A 23280-nucleotide genomic window follows, 5' to 3' on the forward strand; every position below is an offset into this window, starting at 1 on the left:
CACGTCATTATGGATATTTGATTAGAAAAAGCTGCATTCTATATTCGACATAATCATTATAATATTTGACATCCCTATAAAAAAAATCATAAAGGCGATTGTCATATAAAATATCATACTCATGTGCAATTCAAAAAAGGAATACAAGCTATATTATAGAGTTGGCGAGTCGGCCTAACTCAGCTGTTGACATTATTATCTAGTAATTTGTAGTTGGTACGTGCCTAATACCTAAAGGCGGATCCTATTGACGGGACGGCACGGAAGAAAAATACTTCTCTTAAGTGATTCTTAAATGAAGTGAGTAATCAATAGGAAGGTTGTAGGTACAGTCCGATTCAAACTTTAAATTCGAGTCGCGGAAGTTAACTTCGAGTGTAGTTTCGCGCAGGTAATCAACTGTAGCGTCCCGCTTTGAAGCTGATAACGAATACTCTGCGCATCGGAATGCACGAACTTCGAGAAGTCATAAAATTTGTATTGGACTGTAGTACTAAACTATGGTTGCCGCGGCATGCCGTTTAATGCAACCAGTATTATTTGGAATTTCGACTTTAATTATATGACGTTAAGGTTGTTTTGATTGATCTTGTGTCGTGTAGTCCCGTAAACAAGAGTCCGCTTTTATTGGAACACATGGGGAATTTAAGGGGTGCGTATGCGGGCGTACCGCAAAGAAGCAGGAGGTCCAACCGCGGAGCGTCATCGGCAGCACGTTGTCTAGCACGTCGACATCCTTGCTGAAGCGGTTGAGCACGCGGCCAACGGGCGTGCAGTCGAAGAAGCCGATGCTGGGCGCGCGTAGCACGCCCGCCAATAGAGTCGCGTGCAGGACGCGCGCCGCCGCCAGCGTGCCCAGGTACAGCGCCAGCGACGACACCGACACCGACACCACTGGCCAAACACACGCGCCGCTACACGCTTACACTACACGCTTACGCTTACAGTTCAGCGATCATACACTTCCGAAACGATTTCTGGGTGTCTTACCACCGCACCGAACAGTACCAGAATTTAAAGTTCCGTCAATAATAAAATTGGTTAATGTACGAGAAGAAAAACACTGAAATGCTCTAGGTTATTTCAAAACCGATATTTAAATTTTTTGTATCCGCAAAAAATCTTTAAGCGGTTAACCAGCAGGTTATCCGCGTAAATATACGGGTTTAACATCTGTATTGCTCATCAAGCCGTAGGGCGGGTGTCCCTCACGCCTTAACGCGTGGTCTACTAATAGAATGCTACTAAAACTGAAAAAGTGCTACCACTTACAACTGTTAAACGGGACCGCTTTAGAGCTACTGGCAGCGCTACTACCGAAAAATTGCGGAGGTCAGAATACCAAATCCCATCGGGCCTAACTTTTAGCCAATTTTGTCCGAATCTTGAGTTATCAATGGATTCTACTGATAATAGTCAGGGCATAGGATTGCTATCATTTTTTAATTTTCATAAACATTTATGGTTTACAAGAGGTTGGTTCGCAAGAGGGGGCCCCCAGTATTTTCCATTACATTCCAAATCTTTAGCATGCTTGATGCAGTTGAATTCAAGTACATTAATCAAATCAAGACACTTGTCATTACCTACCCCATAGTAACTCGGTGCAAAGTTATACTTTTCTGAACCGTATGATCGCTAAGCTGTTGAACTACAATCAAAACGCGTGCCCCCGTCAACAAGTCTCAATTATTTAAGAGTTACAAAATAGAGTTAGAGTCTGGCATGGCCTTAAGTAAAGCCACTACATTTCTTGTTAAAGATACAAAGAATTGTTATTAGAAATCCATCCATAGAACATTGTCCTATATCTGAGTGTATATACTTTAATACTTGAAAAATCTCTAAGAAGTGTCTAAGAACAAATCTTTTTTGTAACAGCCAGAGTAGCTTCTTCTTAATCCGTATCAAACCAGAAAGAAACCAAAGCCATTTTTTGCGTCTTTAAATCTTCATAGAAATAATGAGATTTGAACTAGTAGAATAAGTGTTCACCAGCTACAGTATTTTTTTTAAACTTAGCTCGTCTTCTCACAATATAACAATATGGACGCTATTATTGGCTTAGTATATTATAATATAAAACAAATTTTTCGTTCTATGACAGAAACAAAAGTCAAACCAAGGCACACATTTCCAATATATAGTAAAATATTTGTATTATAAACAAATATAAAATCTTACAATAGTACAAAGGTAACAAAACATGCAATTTATAATCACAAATTTATAAATAACGAATAATTGAAAAAATAATGTACAAATAACATGCGAATAAAAAATATACATAAGTCTGTCAAAATCATGCGATGAACGAAAGTTAGTAGTACCGATCCCATTATGAAACCATAGAATAACTCAAATGGTTACCCAAAATTAATTTTAAAATATTACTTATATATTATAAAAAAAGTGTAAAGAATGTATTCATTATTTATACCACTTAATAATAACTTAATATAAAAATAATATTTTTCGCCGATAAATAATATTATATTATCACATATTAAGTATATATTATAATAGTTTTACACCAACACCTCGTTTCACATTGTTCACATTTTGAAAGGACAAAATGTTAAAAAAATAACAGTTACAAATGAATGTATATTATTTTGATTTTATGTATAGAAAATTTAACACATTTTGCCTGGAAAGTTCTGATTAAACCTTGTCCGTTCTACGTATGTTGAAAATAGAGATGTGCAATTATTATTCGTATCGATTGGAATCATTCGGAAGTCTTGAAGAATTAGAATTTGTTAATAGCATTCCGAAGATATTTATTGTTATGAATTTAAAGTCATACACGTTTTAAACTAGGTTTTGATCCGCGTGGCTATTAGAATTGGGTCCAGAGAAATGTGAAAAATTCGTGAGTTAAAACAATAACGGAGGAAAAGGTTTAATAACTGTGGCATTTAACTTCAAAGTACATTGAATAAGCAGTAACAATTCATACAACCACAATTTCACATTCTTAGTAGGAATTAAAGTGAGGTGTAAATTTATTAATTAATACATTTTTATTGAAAGATTCAATTTGCTTCACATCGAATCATCTAATTTACCGGTATTCGCACATCACTAATAGTACCCTTCACCTCGAAACACTTTACTGTGGCAACTTGGAGGAAAAGGTTTTCACGATCTGACTTTATACTATGTAGTGATAATAAATAGGTCAAAGAAATATATACATTATGTATTATATAAGCCAATTTGCATCGTGAATTCGCTATTTTAATTTAATGTACACAAGTTTTGTCTTTGTCACTTGCCATAAGACAAAACTTGTGAATAAGGTTTCCAATACTTATCAGAAGGTAATATTGGCCCTAAGTTTTTAAACCACTAGTAAATATTCAAAGTGGTGCTCTTATTTACCTTGTCCAACGCCGAGACCTCCGTATACACCGAGGTACAGATCTCTTCTGCTTTTGTCAACCGTGCCATTCACCATCTATAATTACAAAATGATGATTTTTGATCATCTTTACCACAATCTACTAGCTCTTTTTATTCGTCAAAAAGTCGTCAAAAAGTTTTTTGAAATGAATGTTTGACATAGTGCAATTGCATTTACAATTCTTTTTTACTTGTTAATGAAAAAAATATCATTGTTTCGTTCGACGAAAAACAGATATTTTACTATAACAAAAAATATTAAATAAAATTTCGACAGAATTAAATGTTATTTTAAGTGATTCATTAAATTTTTGGGTTTTTTTTATTTTCTAAAGATTAAAAACTATGTAACTATGTAAAATTGCACCAATAGACCAAAAAGCATTGTCGGTCGCGATCAGTGGAGTGCACAGGGTTTCTGACCGGGAAATGCCATAAAATGGAAAATGCTTATAGTTAGGCAGAGCTTTTGTGCATGTATGAAGTGCACGCCACTGGTCGCGATATAACTTGCAACCCTCTGAAATAGATTCCGGTCACGTCACGCTCTTAATAGGGTAATTACCATTTCAGCATCATTCGACCACTTCGCTAGCCAGTAGTTGGAGCCGACTTGGAAGAGCTGCAGAACCAAATTCATAAGTATCGTGATAGCGGACGCGGCCACGCCTACCGACGTCAGATAGTGCTTGTAAACGCTCCATTTCACCTGTGGGATCACAAAACAAATGTTGAGTATTTTTATTGTTACATCTGTAGATTCAACCACCGATCCATCCATCCATAAATTATCTTATAATACCAGCGCCTTGTGGTGTTATCCGCGACGAATTATTTTGTACATCAACATCAAAAAGCCTGTATCTTAACGCCTCTGCCAACGGGAGGGTCACGTATATATAAACATAAATTTGTACCTCTTTAACTTCTATTTTTTGATTTCAAGCTATCAGTTGCTTATTTTTTTGTTCATCATCATATCAACCCCTTACCGGCCCACTAGGGGCACGGGTCTCCTCTCACAATGAGAAGCGTTAAGGCCGTAGTCCACCACGCTGGCCCAGTGCGGTTTGGTGGTCTTCACACACCTTTGAGAACATTATGGAGAACTCTCACGTTTTAAGGTTTCCTCACGATGTTTTCCTTCACCGTTGAAGCAAGTAATATTTAATTGCTTAAAAAGCACACAACTTAGAAGAGTTAGGGGTGCGTGCTGGGATTCTAACCCCCAAAGGTTAGAACAAGGACTTACTAAAGCTCTAATTTGCCTATGATGTCACGAGTGCGGCCATGACAGCCGGCGAGCGTTATCGCGGGCAATATTTATTTTGAAATTTTTTTGCAATTTATATTAACCCAAGATCTTTTAAACTCGAAAACGACTCCTCGAGCGAATCTTGTAATTAGGTTTCTCATATCCCCGATCCTTGTCGACAAGGATCGGTGATATCAGAAAAATCATATAACTTGTGTACCGTAGCAGCCTGAAATTAGGCTAGACTAAAACTTTCTACTTTACTTCGTTTTCTTGGCAACATATATTCCGAAACTGATAACTGATTAAAGTAAATTATTGACAGTTTAATAACAGAAAGGAATTGAAAATGCTACATACACTACCAGTTTCCATTTTTTCAGCATCAATAAGTTTGTTTTTCTCTTTTAGGTCGTTAGGAGTTGTAGCGTCCGGTGTGCGTCTCTTTACGCTGCCACTTCGGTCACCTTAACATAATACAAATAAGCTGAATTTGCAATTTTAAATGAAAATATTTAAAGAGTACTCTCTTCTACTTCATAGGCAGATAAGATCATTTGTTTTCTTTTCTTCCACAACTTTTTTTTATCATATAATAGTTTGATATTTAATAAAAAATATTTATTTACCGGCAGCTGGTTGTTCAGACTCTGATGTGCTTTCAGATAATGATCGAGCTCTCTGAAGTTTGTTTTGGAACTCGGAGCCGAGTTTACTTTCCAATTCCTGTTTTATTTCATCCAATTCTGCAAATATAACATGTCGCTAGAAGTAAGTGCTTTCTTCATATACATACAATTATCTCTTCATACATCTTAAATGCAGTTAAAGTATCTCCATGAAACTGCTTTTAAATCGTATGTGAAGATAACATTATTGCAAAAAACGTTTTAATTAATATAACATTATTGAAAATTACGGTAAATTTTCCAATTATGGAAATAATAATTCATATAATAAGTGAAACTCGATTCGATACCTTCAGGAGACGTTCGTTCAGCGTCACTCAAGTGGTGTAGAAGGAACTCGGCAAAGGCGCCTTTCTTCTCCAGAAGTTGTTGGTAGGTGCCTGCTTCTGAAACTTCTCCATCTCGCAGCACTAATATGTGATCAGTTTGAGCAAGATATGACACGTTGTGTGTCACCCAGACGCGTGTTTTGTCTTTTAATAATCCGCTTGGACCAATCACCTGAAAGGAAAATTAAGTTTTGTTTTGAGGTAAGACCGTTTTAGGTCTAATATTAAATTTAAGGCGTTCTAAATATTGGATGGAACTTTAAAAGCAGGTGTCACTTTGCGGAATTCTATGATCACATTCAGATGTTGCTAAGTCTTAGCAATTATTAATTGTAAAGTACAAAGTACACATAGATAGAGAGTACACTTTGGACGATCTGTTTGTTGTGGAATATAAAGATTGTAGAGTATGTTTTGGAAGATCTGTTTATTGTGGATTAATAATATTAAATTAATTGTAAATTGCATCGGACAGATTTTGCTGCTTTCCGCGTATAGCATATTATATATATACATATTAAGCTTAATGCTCATTGTATCTAAGGGTTTTTAAACAAGACAGTAATTGAATGGCTGTCTGTGTCAACGCCAAAATTAGTGGCCGCATTAGTCCAGTCCGTCGTCTGGTCGCATTTAACGTATGCCTTTTTTGGCGTTAAAACGACTAACCGATTTCTTCTTAACAGAGGGCTCAGTGTGGTGTGACCGACAATGAATATTTCGCATAAACGTGAAGATGTCTTTGTTTCTTGAAGTCCATTATATGAGTTTAGTTTAATAATTAACCTGGATATATATTACCTTGTCAAATATATGCTTTCCGACGTGTGAGTCCACAGCACTGAGCGGATCGTCAAGGTAGTAATTTTCCGCGTCAAAATAGACCGCGCGGGCAAGCGACACCCGCTGCTTCTGACCACCCGATAAATTGATACCTGTAATGATATTAGCTTTGAGTATAGGCAATGCGAGATTAGCCCAATATTTTAATAGCTACTAAAAAAAATAGCTAGAAAAAATTCTGAAATATGTAAATTTCAGAATTGTCCCTACTAGAGATAGAACCCGGGATCTTCCACTTATAAGTGCTCACCTTTATGTTAGGGAAGTCATCAAAATATTTAGCGTAAACCAACTATAATATCTGTTAAGTTTCATTATCAATATGTCTTAACTAAGACGAATCACATAATTATGGGGTTTCGCCAATCTTAAGTATCACGCAAAATAATTATTTCAGCCTTACCTACAAGACCAACATAGAGAAATGAAACAATTTAGTTATATTGGTAATATTATAGTCACTCAATATCATCATACCTTTTTCCCCAATTTCAGTTTGATCACCTCCGGGCAACACCTCAAAGTCCGGTTTGAGCGCACATACGTTGATCACGTTGTTATATTTGCTCTTTTCCAAAGGCTTGCCGAATATTATGTTGTCTTGCAGTGTTGCGTTCTGAATCCATGCTTGCTGCGATACGTAAGCGACACTCCCTATAATCAAAACACAAAACTGTAAAGACAAAGGGAATCCTAGTGTGCTTTCTTTTTAGTGTTTGTAATAAGTAATAAAATTTGTTTGAAATAAATGTAATAATAGTTGAATTGCCATTTCTTAATATGTATTACAACTGTAAAAAAAATCTTGAACTTTAAAAAGGTTTTATTGTTTGATTGCAGTAACAACAACAACAGTGAGGTTACAAAGACATAGTTAAAATCAATGAGTAAGAGAATCTACGTGGGTCTTTTGAAAAAAGAAGAACAATAATTTGACAAGTCACAGAAAAAGCTGTCAAGTTATTGTTTTTATATGAATGATGATGAAGATAAAATCAAATAAGCAGTCTCTAGCATGGTACCTATGCTCTGGATCTTTATTGATACAATCATTTCCTCCTTTAGGACCCAGGAAATAAAGTAATGAATTTATGGTAAAACATTAATAGCGTTTCAATGAGCGCTGAGAAATGGAAACAATGCATTAATACAGAAGAATAAGAATTGGCTTCATTGGCAAAAATGTAACTTTAATTTTTTTACAAATAATACTTCCAGCTTTTCAACTTTTGTAATGAAAGTTTTAAGCTAAATCGTTCCTGAGCTTTCTTAAAAAGCAAATCAGTTGAGAGCTATTCCGTTTTTATAGCTATACATCCTACTTACTAGTAATATTATAAATGTGAACGTTTGTGAGGATGTATGGATTTATGGATTCATGAAAAAAGGATCTGGATTAACACGTAGGCACGTTGGTAATATACAAATAAGATTGTACCTGTAGTATTAACGCGTCCAGAGATTTTGTTCATTTCTCCAAGCAGAGCGGAAAGCAGTGAGCTCTTGCCGGAGCCTACTGCTCCCACGACGGCCACGAGACTTCCTCGGGGAATGTGTATGTTGATGTTCTTCAGGGTAGGCTGCGATTCATCACCCCAGGTGAAGTGACCGTTCTCAATCACCAGTGGATTTGCTAAAGTCAGAGAACTATACTATAGTTGTATCGACATCAGCGAGTCTTACGTTTTATTAGAGATGGCAGCACTAAAGAAAATGGCAAGTTACGGACAGTTTAGACGGCCGATTGTCGCAGTGGGCAGCGACCCTACTTTCTGAGTAGAAGGCCGTGGGTTTGATTTTCACAACCGGAAAATGATTGTGATAAACATGAATGTTTTTCAGTGTATGGGTGTTTATCTGTATATAATAAGGATCTATGTTTATTATCCACTATATTCATCATAGTAGCCATCTTAGTATCTATAACACAAGCTACGCTTACTTTGAGGAAGGTTTTAGATGGCGATTTGTGTATGGTATATTTATTTATGTTGTTATTTATGTAGAGATCTCTTATAGAGATAAGCTTTCTTTTGTTCACTTCATTTATCTTATGTTCACAATCATAATTTATGGTACATAAATAATAAATAAATGAATATAGTTTTTTAAATAGCGCGATGGACGCAACGCAATTCGACTTCACGCGGGCATCTACTTGAGTTAAGAAAGTGGAATCTCTCCTTAATATGAATTAGAATGATTTTATAATTGTTTCAGTATTCTTTATACCAGTGGCCTGCATCTCATAGATGCAAATAAGCAGTGCATACCCTGACCTCAGGGCCTCTCAGACCATAAGGACGACCTAAAATTTAAAGATTAAAAAAAATTAAACAATTAATAGAAAACTATTAAAGCGCCATCTAGTTATAACCGGCCGCAATTCTATGTAAATCAATGGTCAAGTCCCGTGTCATGGTTTAGAACTAAAATAGACAACCTGCATAATATTTCGATTATATTTTGATTTTTAATTGTAAACAGTATCCCTAAATAAAAAGTAACGCTAGAAATATAATTTAAATCTCATAATATTAGCTGGGGTTTTCACGATTAAGTATCCATTGCTGGGTAAATTGTTTATTCGTCGCTCGAATTAATTCGCCGCGCCGCCGCGGTCTCCATAGAAGCACGGCAATTGAATGCATCTGTCGTTACTAGTGTGCACGTGCACACAAGTAAGTTCTGGTGTGTAATGATATAATCGCGTGCGTGCTTACACAATATTTGGCTCTTTCTATGTGTGCCAGTTTTCCAGGTTTCCAGTATAGGGATTTCGCTTGTGTGCAAATCTTAAAAGCACTGCTTAAGGAAATTAGAAATCCAAATGTATGCTTTGTTTTTTTATAAGCACATTTAATTTGCTTTGTTTGTTTATTGTTTTAAACGGCAATAATTCTTTTTTGTAATTAAAAAATTTATCAATGAATTTCATTACATTCAAGGTCTTTAGAAATTTATGAGTACCTAATTTGTTCAAAAAGTATATTAAAATAACCAAATTAAAAGTTGCCGAATTATGTTAAATAAATAATTAACGTTTACCAGGTGCCATTGGTAACTGATGAAGTAATATTATTTTTATTTATTGTTCGAATAACAACTTTTATTAGCATTTGTGTACTAAGAAAATATTACGGACATATTTTGACTATGATATTCTCATTATCGCTGGCGATACCTATGTTTGTTTATTGTTTACACTAAAATAACATTATTTAGTGTAATTGCCGCAATGGCAGACAATTTTAAAAACTCGCTGGTCGGTCGTATCAGAGCTTACTATACTGGACATAGGAGATGATGAGAAGATCTACATGGGTATCACAAAAATATGTTAGGTTAGGTACCTACTCACAAGTAAAATTATACAGTAAAATCAAAATAGCATGTTCAGTACCTATTTTTTGTTAATGCATACCCTGACCGAAAACCCTATGCACGCCACTCGCTTTATACTCATTTGAACATATTAAGTTCATGTAGTATAAGTAACTGCTGAGACATATTGACGGGTCTTACAAATTTTTGATTACACTTTATTATCACAAAATATTTTTAAATAAGTTTATACGTTAGCGCTCTGGTGCACTTACACCTGACGAGCTTTTCTCATATTAACGGTGGTAGGGAAAACCAGCCGACATTCTAGACCTATGCGATGCGAAAAAAAACGTAAATAATTATGGAGTTAGTATATCGTACTCCCATTTTACCGCTTCATCTATGCGTACAGCTTGTTTAAAGAAAAAAAAAAACATTAATTGATGAACGGGTTGGAATTAAACCTACAACCTATGGTACTTGCATCAGTTTGGCTACCGAACTTTGAAACCAACGGGCCTATTTACAATGTATAATAGTATTAACCAGGGACAAAATACTTACGTTCTTTTGGATCATGTTCCACGGATTCCACATTTAGTTCCTCACAATTCATGAATTTGTTTAATCGTTTTATACCGACTGCTGTCTAAAAAAGTAAAAACTAAATTATATCATTGAGATAAGCTGTAAGATTATAATAAATAAGATATAATGCCACTTTATTGATTAGTTTAATTGTAGTCATTTAAACGAAGAACAATAAAAAAAATGTATCAGGAATGACGTGGTTGATGTACAAATGTAGGTACAATGTATATAGAGTAAATAACAGTTCACTATGCAGGACGTTTATTATATTTTGATTCTTAAGTTGTTATTTTTATAACCCGTTTTTTACTCTAAAATTTGCTAAAACGTCCTTGCGAGTTCTGTTAATTAGGCCTCTAAGACTAGCATCTATAATGAAAGCATCCATAAACAATCCGTCCTAATTATTTTTAAACTTACATACTTACTTGTAATTAAGTTAACACAGTTTAGTTTAAAAAATCACTGTTTTATTTATCTTGTTGGTATACTGTACACTAACCACGCCAAGGATCCTTTTAAATAGTTAAATAAAAAGTGACATTTTATCTTAGTACTAATTAAATGTAATGTTTGCCGTTCACCAGGCATGCAGGCAGGCAGGCAGGTATTTTAATTAATTAAGTATGATATTACAAAATGAGAATGATGACATAAATGTCTTCAGTAGGGCTGTAACGAATGAGTGACGGTGGCGTACTGTGAGTGCAATTTACTTTTGTTTCACTAAGACCTAGGTTCTATGAAGCTCGGGCAATATATTTCTTTTTTATCGTTAATAATTGATTGACCAAACAGATAGTCCACCTGATGGTCAGAGGAAAACCGAAGCCTCATGTGCCTGTAATTACACCGACACAAACGCTCTTCAGACCGGAACACAGCATTGGAAAAATGCTGCTTAGCGGCAGAAATAAGCATGGTGATAGTACTTCCCCGGACGAGCTCTGTCACAAAAAGCTCTACTAGTTCTTTATTATGTTACAATGAATCCGGTTTTGGTAGGTAATACATATGTTTCGAGGCGTAAAAAATACTATTGCCAATAATTCATTACACCTCCTTAAACGCCACGTTAAAGTCTTTGTAATTTATATGCCCAGAAACACATTACCAACAACAGGGTGCCTAGTGAAACTAACTACCTATTGAAAAGAAAAAAAAAGAAATAATTGAGAGAGCGGCATCTAGTGACACTACTGTTTCCCTGTATTGTAAATAGATGGCGCTCTTTTGATTCCATACAAATCGTAGTTTACCTTCACACGATCGAATAATTCTTATAGATAGAAAATCTCTCAATGTTGGCAACCTGATGCACAGCTTTTCTAATTGCCATTTGATGTAAAGAAAGAAGAGTAGAAAAGTTAAGAGCTTGGACCCGCCGCGAACGTTATTTACAGCGTAACATACCCTTCTGCTTTTCAACAAAAAAGTTAAAGGGAAGTATCTTCTCGGTATTTTAAAATTATTTTAATTAAATTTTATTTCATCGATTTTAAAATCGATTATTTTTAAGACGAAAAAAATATACTTAAAAAAAAAAAGAAGTGCCTAGGCGCACTTAAATTATCGTTTTACAATCCATTCCATTTAAATGCATAGATTAGCACTTGGCTGCAAACACATCTGATAGTAAGTGATAATGCAGCCAAAGTTGGAGCGACATAAATGTATGCGGAATAAAAACACATGAACATCAAAATGATTCGTTACAACCCCACTTCATAAATGCAATATTCTAACTGGAACTTACTTGTACTACATTCGATATAACGTTAGGCAGCATAGATAGTGGAAAACGTAGTATGTTGAAAAGAGACAACGCAACGAAGGCTCGCTTAGAGTCCAGCACTTCGTGATCATTCACCAATACAAAGCACCCAAATGACATCAGCGACACCTACGACCATGCCGAAATATTGTGGGATAAGTGTATTAATTTGAATTATGCTGCTGCTGTATTTTAAAATTCGTAAAAACAAATCCTCTCAAAACTATCCTTAAACCACATAAGTACTGATTCATTATACTGCTTTTTTTACAAACCTGTCTTATATTGTAAACTAACTTATTAGTGTACAATTTAAAAGAAAGAAAAAAGTGATTGTAATAATTGCAAAAAAAAACAGAAATTTTGTTTTATGGAGGAATATAAGTTGGTTTTTATTTTTGAAACATACTTTACACTAAAAAGTTGCGACAATATTGTTTACATTACAAGTACAGTTAAGAAAAAATGGACTATAGTTAGAAATCGTAAGACTAACACTCGAGTTATTACTGTAAAATCTTACTGGAAAACTTTTAAAATTCAGCAGCAGATATGAAATATTTTATGAAAGTACCACTACAGCTAGCGGTGTGCTTCACAAAGGTTAGATATAATTTTAATGATTTCAATGTGATCATGAGAAACATAGTATTATAGTAATATGTTTACGTTGTATCAACTGGAAAAAAATAGCAGAATATTATACATTTATACTGTAAACATTTATTAAGAACTTAATGTATTATATTTTTATTTACTAGAATATAAGTAGGTACCTCATTGAATTTTGGTTTAGGATACCTACAATGTATGGGGTAGGTCAATGAAAATTAGTTATGAATATTAGAGGATTATTTCTAAATTTATTTTAGTATGCCCTGAAAAGTAAAAAAAAAATATAGCTACCTAACGGAACAAGACTTTCGAAATCCGGCTGATTATGAATTTTTATATTAAAGTACATAAAAACATGCAAAAAAAAGAATTTATAGAGGAATCATTCTTAATTCGAATAAAAGCGGGGACTCTCCCAGAGTCACTAAAGCATAGAGCACATTTTATATTCTAAAATAAATTCGATACATCGTAAACCTCTAAAGTTTATTAAAATTATGATGAGTGTGTTAGTCGTTAACTCCAGAAGAAACCAAAACCTCTTATCTTCATAGGTGTGTACATTGGAGGTTCTACCTCTATAATTGAGACGACGATGATGGGAAGCAGGCCTAGAGGCAAATGCATAACGTAAAACAGGGACATCGATACAAATATCGTATCGGGTTTTAAAACATTGTTCTCAGGGTCGGATATCACATATGTGAAGAAAGTTAAGAAGGTTACCTTAAACAGAAACAATAACATTTAATATTATATTTGATTGCGAGTCCAGAATTCAGCTTCGAAGTGACAATAGCTCGGAGAACCGATGGGCGTTGGGGGTCCCAAGGTGCTGGATTGCTGACCACGAACCGTTAAACGCAGCGTTGTTAGACTACTCGACGACATAAAACGGCACGCAAGGAGCCGCTGGACCCAAGCGGCACAAAACCGAGGTGTTAGGAATTTCATACAAACACTTAGTCTTGCAGTGGATGACCATTGGTTGACGTGAAGACGATGATGATGATTATATAACATACTGCTATGTAAATACCTGTGACTATTCTAAAAGTAGTTAAATTAAATTAGAAAATCTAACCCAAGGCAATACTTTATCACCTTCCTCCTTCTCATCGGATCCTGATCGCTACCTTCATTAAAACTTTTCGTCAATACCACATCATGCCACACAGAGCCATTAGTGTACGCAGGCCATACCGCAAAACAGCTCTTTTCTAAAAGAGATTTTTCTGCACCAGTCCACTTTTATATAATCACAAACCTAAACACTTAATTGAGAATTTCCTTCGTACAAGTGGAAATTGAAGGAACTCTTAATGAATAAAATTACTATTCAGTTAATGACTATCTTATAGTTAAGGTGTGACATTAATACCTACATGATTTACATGCTGTTAAGCGGAATTTGGTAACCATAATATTAAAGACCTGTATATTAACCTAAATTCACAAAGAAATAAATAACATATCTTTGGTGTAGCGTTAAGTATGGATTTGTCTAACTTCGACGATCGACAGATTAACACTAAGGGTTAGGTTAAAGTTGTCGATGTGTTGCATAATCCGCAGGCTGAGGTGCACATCTATACTACTTACTGTACCTTTCTCGATTAGACTGGTGGACGTAATATAAATTGCATTACTGAAATCCCTAATCTAGTTAAGAAGAAAGCTCAACACAGATATTACCGTCTTCTTGCTTCAGTTGTAAAATAAAAGATATTTCAATATAAAATATGTTACGTTTATAGATTTTGTAATCCCGAGTACAATAAGGGCTTTTAGTTTTTAACTATGCCAATAATGTTACGAGGTCAAAGAGCAAGACGCGACGTTCAAATCTTACAAAACCGGCTATTAGAATTATACCTTAAAAGCGGTCATCGACCTCGAAAATTACGACAAAATGGTTAATGATTATAGATGTACAAAATTGATTAAGAATCGAATACCATATCGATAGATTAAATGAAGTAGATTTTATAAATAGGTATTTGTGCTTTAAGGTTTTTAAGTTATTTTTAATCTCAGAACGCCCCAGTCCCCAGTTTATAGTTGAAATACAGAATACTTAGTATTTACTATACATAGATAGGAAAGAATTCAACGGCACAAAAAAAAACAAGATTTACCATTTGAACGAATTGTATCTAATTTTTTTTATAGAATAATAACAGCTTTAAAGTACTGAATGTTAGATTTTAAGTAAATTATTTTTTTTATATAGCTGTTAACCCAATGTTATTTTTTTTTCCGGCCATTAACCTGAACATAAGGCATATTGTATAGTGTATATAAGTTTTATGTTATTGATAGAGACATAATCTTTAGTGGTAGATTACCTATATCATGAAAATAAACAATACATGGTAAAATAAACATTTGTTCCAAGATAATGTAGCTCGCAATCAAGGAAAAAGAAGTAGAAGCGAAAAAGAAGTAAACAAGTAAAGCCAGTCGGGCGCTTCTGTCTTTGTACATACTTCAAATAATTACGGTTGACATGGATACATCCCGTTTGTAGCATCTAACTTTAAATATAGTAAATAGAACAAAGGTTTTTCTCAATACTAATAATTAACATTGCCAACGTACCTAACGTTATCTTTATATTAACTAACGCTTAACTATTATTATTAATAATTTATTATTAAAATATATATCTCATTGAAAGCCTTTTTTTATAACTTGCGGACTTTAAAGCAATCTTTATTCGACCCGTTTCGAGGAATTGAAACGAAGGATTTGAAAAGAAATTTTTTGACGGCCGATTGGCGCAGTAGGCAGCGACCCTGCTTTCTGAGTCCAAGGCCGTGGGTTCGATTCCCACAACTGGAAAATGTTTATGTGATGAACATTAATGTTTTTCAGTGTCTGGGTTTTTATATGTATATTATAAGTATTTATGTATACTATTCATAAAAATATTCATCAGTCATCTTAGTACCCAATAACACAAGCTACGCTTAATTTGGGACTAGATGGCGGTGTGTGTATTGTCGTAGTATATTTATTTTTTGCCTACAATTGGTACGCTAGGATTTTTGGTAGAGCGTTCGTTAACTGAAGAACTGTATTTGCGACTCCAAAAAAATGATATAAGGCTCACTTTACTTTTACGGTAGTGATGTGAGAAATCGACTCCTTGATTGCGAGCTACAGATTGAACTAAGACAACAGGCATGAACTTTATTGGGTAGACCAATTTGAGACTTTAGGATGGTGGTGTTTAAAAATAAACCTTGTTGACTTAGAAATAAACGTGGTTAATAACATCGGAGTAGCAAGTTAGTGTTTTGTCACGCTTTGCACGCTTGCTCTTTGTTTAAGAGCAGTGTAGTGTTTTATTTGTGAGGCCTTAAACATTGTTGCCCGAAGTTAGGAAATTGACGTTGTCCAACCCTGTAACTCGGAGAGCACGTCAAGCCTTCTGGTCCCCGTTACTAATGTTAACATTTGATAACTATCGTTAAAGCCCGCAAATTCTCACTGGAGCAGCGTGGTGGGTCAATCTATGACAGAGCAGGCTTGTGCACAGTCTGACTTGACCCTGATGATGATAAACGATTAAAAACAAATTATTTATCTTATTAGTCAATATTAGAATCTACAAGTGTGTTTATCTAGGATATTAAATTTTTCAATACAATATAATTTTATCGCTTAAAATCAATGCTGTTTTCAAGTATTCGTAGTATAAACTTATGAAGATAATAATAATCCGTGAATACGGTGTCAATAAATCATTATACCTACAGTGTTAAGTAATAATATCGATAACGGGACAATGACTTAACTAACATGCGTGTTAGTAATGTAAATGGTGTTATGTAATATTCATTTCATTAGCAACTTAGGTATTACTTATTTTACTAATACTATTACATTATACAATTTTACTATTATTCACCACCTACGCAATAACGACAGATGTCAAACTTATGTTATAAGTTTGACATCTGTGTGCGTGCCCGTGAGTGCGTGCGCGAGCGTGCGTATGAGTGACCCGAACGGATGAACCGAATAGATTTTTAGTTTTTCATATATGTTTGATGAAAATCGGCCCAAGATGGCTGCTGCCAAAAAATTCGTATTATATATTTTTTCACAACTTCTTCAATATGGGAATCGAATGACAGGATAACTCATTAAGTTAATATGTTACGGCTTGACTATTATTGTAAACAACGGCCTAGTCAAAATCATTATTGTTATTAATAATATTTCTATATAATTAAAAAAAAAATATAGCCTGCATATATATCCTGAAAGAAGTTAATAATTAAATTTGTCATACAATTACAATTATATACATGTTGTATTTTATAAGGCTTTTCCCACGGTGATTGACATGTGATTTTACTTGTATCGCTGTAAACTAAACAAAAAGCTGGTTAAGCGCGTCTTCGAGGAAGCATAAAGCAGTTTTCCGTAGTCGAGCTAACAAATAAGACCTCTTTCTTACATAAAGAAACGAGTAATTTTGATAAATTATTTTTCAACTTTCATTCAAGTTTATAATTTAAAAAAAATTTAACCTCAACAAACTATTTTTTGTTAGTATAAATTCGCCTGTTACAGTTACGGGCAAAGTTGCTTTGTCAATTAAGAACGCGGAACCCTAATAAGCGAATCTTATACGATATGAAATAAATGATTCAATGGCGCAAACATTAAAAAATTTAACATTGCAATGTTGGTTTTTTTTGTGATGTGTAAATAAATATTTAATTATTCAGAAACGTTATCTATAAATACATGTACAACCGTAATAATTAACGAGTAAACAGTCTTACGTTATCAAGCATCTGCATATATTATCAACTGTTAATATAACATGTATATGCGCGTGTAGATTAAAACTAAAACAGCTATTTATGATTGATGACTGAAGGGTGGAAGGTGAGAGACGGTTGTGAATGAAGGATTGAAAAACCGGCAAGTGCGAGTCAAGCTCCCTTACGTGGGTTCCGTAGCTTGGTAGGAAACGTATAGATAGCTAGCTATTGGTTAGATAAACTTTCAACCGTTCTGAATACACTGAACCACATTATCAAGGTTTTACATTTATACAATTACATAAACAATTTTCTGCTTTACAAATATTCGCAAATAAAAATGAAATAAACTTTTTGACGATGAATCAAAAAATGCTTGGAAATACCTGTTACTAACTCTGTACTCTACAAATGAATGGCTTTCATAAGATACCAGACATATACAAGTAATTTTTTTTTTCAATTTTCCATTTGCCCATATTTACCCCCTCTTGTAGTAAAAATAAACATTTTTGTTTTCATTTGCAACAAAGTTTAACAAATAATAGGTAACTTTAACCATTTCAAGTTATAACTATCAAGTGTTCACTGCTTTATAATGTTGTCAGAAACTTACAAAGTAACACCATAAAATTCAATTTTGTAGCGGAACCCTAAAAAATACAGTTTTCCGCTTAAATTAATGAGCTCAATAATCTGTATATCGTATCGTATCTGTATATCGTAGTTATTTAAAATGAATCTAGCCCTACCCGTTAACAAATCCGGTTAAATAAACTAAACCAGGTAACGACTAAAACCCTTAATACCTGCCATAATTTATTTTAGGCTTTTGATGCTACAGTCAACAGCAGGTACAAAATGCCGTATAAAGTAGCATTGCATTTACTCAGTATTGTGCGATGTTCTACAAAAGATCCAATTTAATTTTCCAACAATCCCTCGAACAATCCATTGTAAATGCTCGTATTGAATAACATTAACCAAGGACGGCGTTCCCAATACGTTCAGCTGTTCTTCATTTTCTCTGACCTTTCATAATATTCAAAAGTGTTTTTATTATACACACCTAAACGACGCAATCTTTTGCAAGCCATCAAGATCAGGAAAGTTCAATATCAGGGGCCCAAGAGATATAAGCCTTCAACTTATGATCGAAAAAGTTGCAGGAAGAAGACGCATTGGTAACAGAAAAAAGTCCTAGCTTTTTCGACTGGAATCGCGAGAGTAGCAGAATTATTTCGGCTCGCGAAATAAGACAAGAATTTACGAATCTGACTGCCAACCTTCGCTAGTCGGGAAGGGCACCGCAAGAAGGAGATCGTTCTCGCGCCCTCCTAACTTACGCGCGAACTGTTTGATACAAATTCGATATGTCGTTTATTTTCTTTCTGTTAAACTTACGATAAGGTTTTTATATAAAAGAGCTGATAAATTTTGTTTTCTTTGCGACTAGCGATCTTATGACACAAATATGTGTTGATATGTCCAATATTTACCAAAATGATCATTAACATATTCACATAATAAGAATGACTTTAATAATTGATTCTTATTCTTACTAATAGCAAACCAAGCTAATTTTGCGCATTACAAGTGCGAAAATTAGTTAGAAATCTTACTAGATGAAGCGACCAAGAAGAAGAATCGGATAGAGTTTAGGCCTAATATTATTATAAACTTTGCACACCACGTATCGTTCGTATTTATAACATTAGTGAGAAAATAGTCTATTCTTTTTAACGTAACACAGCTTATGCACCAAAAACTTAACGTTACGGTGTCATTGAAAAGAAGCAGACGTTACTATGCGGAAGTGTCAATATACAATCTTAATAATCCACGTTAAACATATGTAATTAAAGAAAACAGATTTCAGTAAGACTCAATATATCATGGGGCAGTAGGTGTATACTATTTGGAGGACCTTTTATTCGGGATGAGTTTTACAGATGGCTTACAAAGGATGCACTGGTTCCTATGAGATCAAGAGCTTCTCAATATTTGCGCAAAGTACTGGGGGTTTTCATGGAAAAGAATTCCACGTAACCCGATCAAGCTTACTGGAAGTCAGTCACTTCATGAGCAGATTTCCGCCGTTATCGAAAAAGGAACAAATAATTCCTATAGGAATTAACATTATCTCCTATTCTTAAATAATGGCAATGGTACACTGTTGTATAATATTTGAGTTTATAATTTCATATCTGAGCTAGATACAAACGTGCTATTACGTCACTAAATAAACATTCATTGAAGTTAGCAATCCTAATATTTGACGTACAATAAATTTAGTCAATTTACGAAAATACAATTTATTTAAAAGAAAGTAATCGAAATATCATAATCGCTTGGCGGCTAGTTGTTGTAGGGTGGTAACTAGCTATGGCCGAAGCCACCAGACCAATACTTAACATTTAAAACAGTTATCAAATATTGTGAACTATATTTTATTTTCTATTAAAAATTTACGGACAAAGCAGATGGCCACATGATTAAAAGTGGAAAACCATCGACTATAAACACAGCAAAACATCGCAGGGTATGCAACGAGCACGTCCTACAAAGCGCCCTGTGTCTCTCATCTCTGTCTCATAAATCTGAGGCGTAGCTGCTTGCTGCTTAATGCTGCTTGGAGGCAAAAATAGGCATGGCGGTAGTACTTCTCTGGTAGAGCCGGTGGCGTGCATAGAGGGTATGTTTGCACAGGGTATCCAGATGATAGAAAATAAAGAAAATCCCCAATTCGAGTTACAAAAAACTTAAGGATAGGCATTATAAGAGTTATAAAAAGCCTTCAGTATTTATAACTCGTGGTATCACTGGGTGGAGCTCTGTCACAAAAGGCATTATTAAGTCATAAGTTTAATAGACAACACAGTTGTTGAATCCTCGCATACGACCTGTTGTTGTAGAAAACGTAACTTACCAAAAATGGTGCGCAAGACCATATGAATGAGGTAGCTGAGTTGAGATACGCAGTTTGTTTTAACACATTCATCTCTTTGTTACGTATTTTGAGTATTTGCTCCTCGAAACTCGGCTCCCATGCGTACATTTTTAAAACCTAAAACAAAAAAAACCTTGTTATAAGTAGTTTTTTTTTATCACAACAAGTTAGGAGGTAAATCGCAGCGTTGATAGACCCCAACGTGGTGAACATGACGTCGAACGAGTCGCAGGGAGAAGTTGGACCCAAGCGGCACAAGACCGTGGTATTTGGTACTCCCTACAAAAGAACTATGCCCAGCAGTGGGAATCCATATGTAGATGTGATGATGATGGCAAGTTAGCCCAGTTATCTCGACTGCATCATCACTTATCACCAGGTAATGATGATTACCACCAGATGCAGTCTATGGGCTTACCTGTTAGAGGTGGTAACTAGCCAAGGCCGAAGCCTCTAACCAGACCAGGCTAAGGAAATTTATAAATTATAACCGAATCCGGGACTTCCAACTTATAAAGTTTGTATGAGACAAATTGACATAGCAGATGTCGTACGCGGACGAAGTAGCGGGGAAGCGATGGGTATATTATGACGACGACACGATACGTTTAATAGCATGTTTGAGTTTTCTATTATATCTGCCAATATCATCACTAATTCTTGTAATCCCTACTAATATTATAAATGTGAATGTAAGTTTGTTTTTACGCTTTCACGTGAAAACTACTAAACCGATCTTCATGAAACTTTTTATACATATTCTTGAAGGTATTAGAAATAATTAAGTATACTTTTCATTAAAAAAAAAATTACGTAAGATAAAAAAATGTTTGTGATAAAATCTCAAAATCTCACATATGAGTATAGGTGTAGATTATGTAGCAATACGCTACCTCCCAAAATTACGCCATAGGCGAAGCCATAGGGCACATCTAGTACGGTATAAATGTAATATGGGTATTAACAGACATTTCGCTTGGCTTTTACATCTCGCTCAATTACTTTATCCAGCGCGACTTTTGACTGTCTAAAGAACTCAGCCCATCAGGCTGTGACCCAACTCGTGCCTCATTGTATGATCTTTGTACAGTTTCAAAAACGATATTGCATCATAACTCACCAATACGTTATATTATTGCGTAATATTATTCTATAATATTTATTACTTATATTTTTGTATATATCATTTATGGGTTGTTTAATATGTTCTATGTTATTTGTTTAGTTTATCTTTGTGTACTCATATCTACAGTTTCTTGTATGCCTTTGGTTGCCAAGAAAAGATCGCTATATAGCGACATGGCCGCCTCTGTGATCTCTTGAGATTTTTCTCTATGGTGTACAATAAAAGTGTATTCATTCTTCATTCATTCATACTTAAATGATTAACTAGCTGTGCCCCGTGGTTTTACCTACGATAAATACTAGGACGCAGCGTACAGACTATGTAGAATAGTCTACAACCTGCCGTAATAAACCAGCTACGTAGATTTGTACGATCTTAATGGCAGTTCCAAATATATAAACATACTATTCAGCCTTTCAGATCTAAAAAAACAGCTAACACAAACAATGTTATTTTCAGGATAACGTGAGGCTAATAATTATTTACTTGTACCTTCCCTGGACTTTCACGAAAATTAGAACCTAAATTTGCCAAATCGGTCCAGCCGTTCTCGAGTTTTGCTGAGACTAACGAACAGCAATTCATTTTTGCGTAGATATTGATATTATAAATGCGAGTTTGGATAGATGTTTGTTCCTCAATCGCGAAAGAACGTCTAAACAGATCAATCAGTATGAAATTAAGCACAGAGATAGATTACAGTCTGAAATGTGCTATTTTTTACCCCTGAAAAATGAACATTCTCTTAGGTTAGATTTATTATTTTGAAAAAAGTAGTTCAGGGGTCAAATTCCACGCTTACATAATCGCAGGCAACACCTAATCGTTACTATTATTATAAATGCAAAAGTGTGTTAGTTTGTTTGTCCTTCGTTCGAGCCCTAGCTAAGCGACCAATCCACTTGATTTTTGGCATACACTAACGTATGCTACTTGGTGTCCCAGGAAAACAAAAAGGCTCCAATGGGATTCGTAAAATCCGTAATTAATGCGGTTCAAGAACGCGCGTAACAGCTAGTTACGTAATTTATACAACGTGTAACAGAATTACGAAATAATTTTAAAGGATACATAATTATATTTAACAAGAAATCACCCTGTAAAAATATAAAATCAACGGAAGCGTAATTATTTTTTCATACAAACGAATTCATAACATTCTCAGTTTTTACTTATGACAACCCTATTGAAGATACAAGACCAACACGCGCAAAGTACTCGTACCTACGCTACGCGACGCTAATAAAGTGACAGGAGTAACATGATTTTAATTTTGTATGTGATGTTAGGGCTGTATCTGATTTCTTTTAGTAAAAACAATGGCCGTGGTTTACTCAAAAACTATTAGGTTTTCGGTTACAAAGATAATTCTCAAACATAGTACAGAATGTACCCCTAAAGCCTATGAATATAAATTATATAATATTATTTCGATTTTCATTTACACATTGTAAAATGAGATTTACAAACGATTGCAGAATATCTTAAAACCTGCTAATTCTTAAAGGTAAAGATTTGTATTTCATTCATCAATCAATGAGAGTTTGATGCTGCGTTAATGTGAATTACTAATATGAGTAATGAATCAT

At 34.6% G+C, this 23280-nt stretch overlaps 1 protein-coding gene across 3 annotated transcripts in view; it reads right to left on the reverse strand.

Annotated features, from left to right (window-relative positions):
- The window catches only part of LOC120627225 (multidrug resistance-associated protein 1), a 47764-nt gene that overhangs the window by 8326 nt on the left and 16158 nt on the right, over positions 1 to 23280 (reverse strand). Inside the window, exons 9-20 of one of the 3 annotated variants that reach the window (XM_039895103.1) lie at positions 20545 to 20682; positions 13408 to 13557; positions 10416 to 10500; positions 7963 to 8157; positions 7002 to 7178; positions 6483 to 6616; positions 5643 to 5853; positions 5293 to 5409; positions 5024 to 5130; positions 3974 to 4117; positions 3388 to 3463; positions 671 to 894 (exon numbers count right to left, since the gene is read on the reverse strand). In XM_039895103.1, coding sequence (XP_039751037.1) covers positions 671 to 894; positions 3388 to 3463; positions 3974 to 4117; positions 5024 to 5130; positions 5293 to 5409; positions 5643 to 5853; positions 6483 to 6616; positions 7002 to 7178; positions 7963 to 8157; positions 10416 to 10500; positions 13408 to 13557; positions 20545 to 20682 — 1758 coding nt within the window. Of the gene's footprint in view, positions 1 to 670; positions 895 to 3387; positions 3464 to 3973; positions 4118 to 5023; positions 5131 to 5292; positions 5410 to 5642; positions 5854 to 6482; positions 6617 to 7001; positions 7179 to 7962; positions 8158 to 10415; positions 10501 to 12198; positions 12346 to 13407; positions 13558 to 20544; positions 20683 to 23280 lie in introns of all 3 variants that reach the window. The other 2 variants (XM_039895104.1, XM_039895105.1) reach the window with 2 other exon arrangements.

This window comes from Pararge aegeria, chromosome 11 (assembly GCF_905163445.1).
Source record: "Pararge aegeria chromosome 11, ilParAegt1.1, whole genome shotgun sequence".
Lineage (NCBI taxonomy): Eukaryota > Metazoa > Arthropoda > Insecta > Lepidoptera > Nymphalidae > Pararge > Pararge aegeria.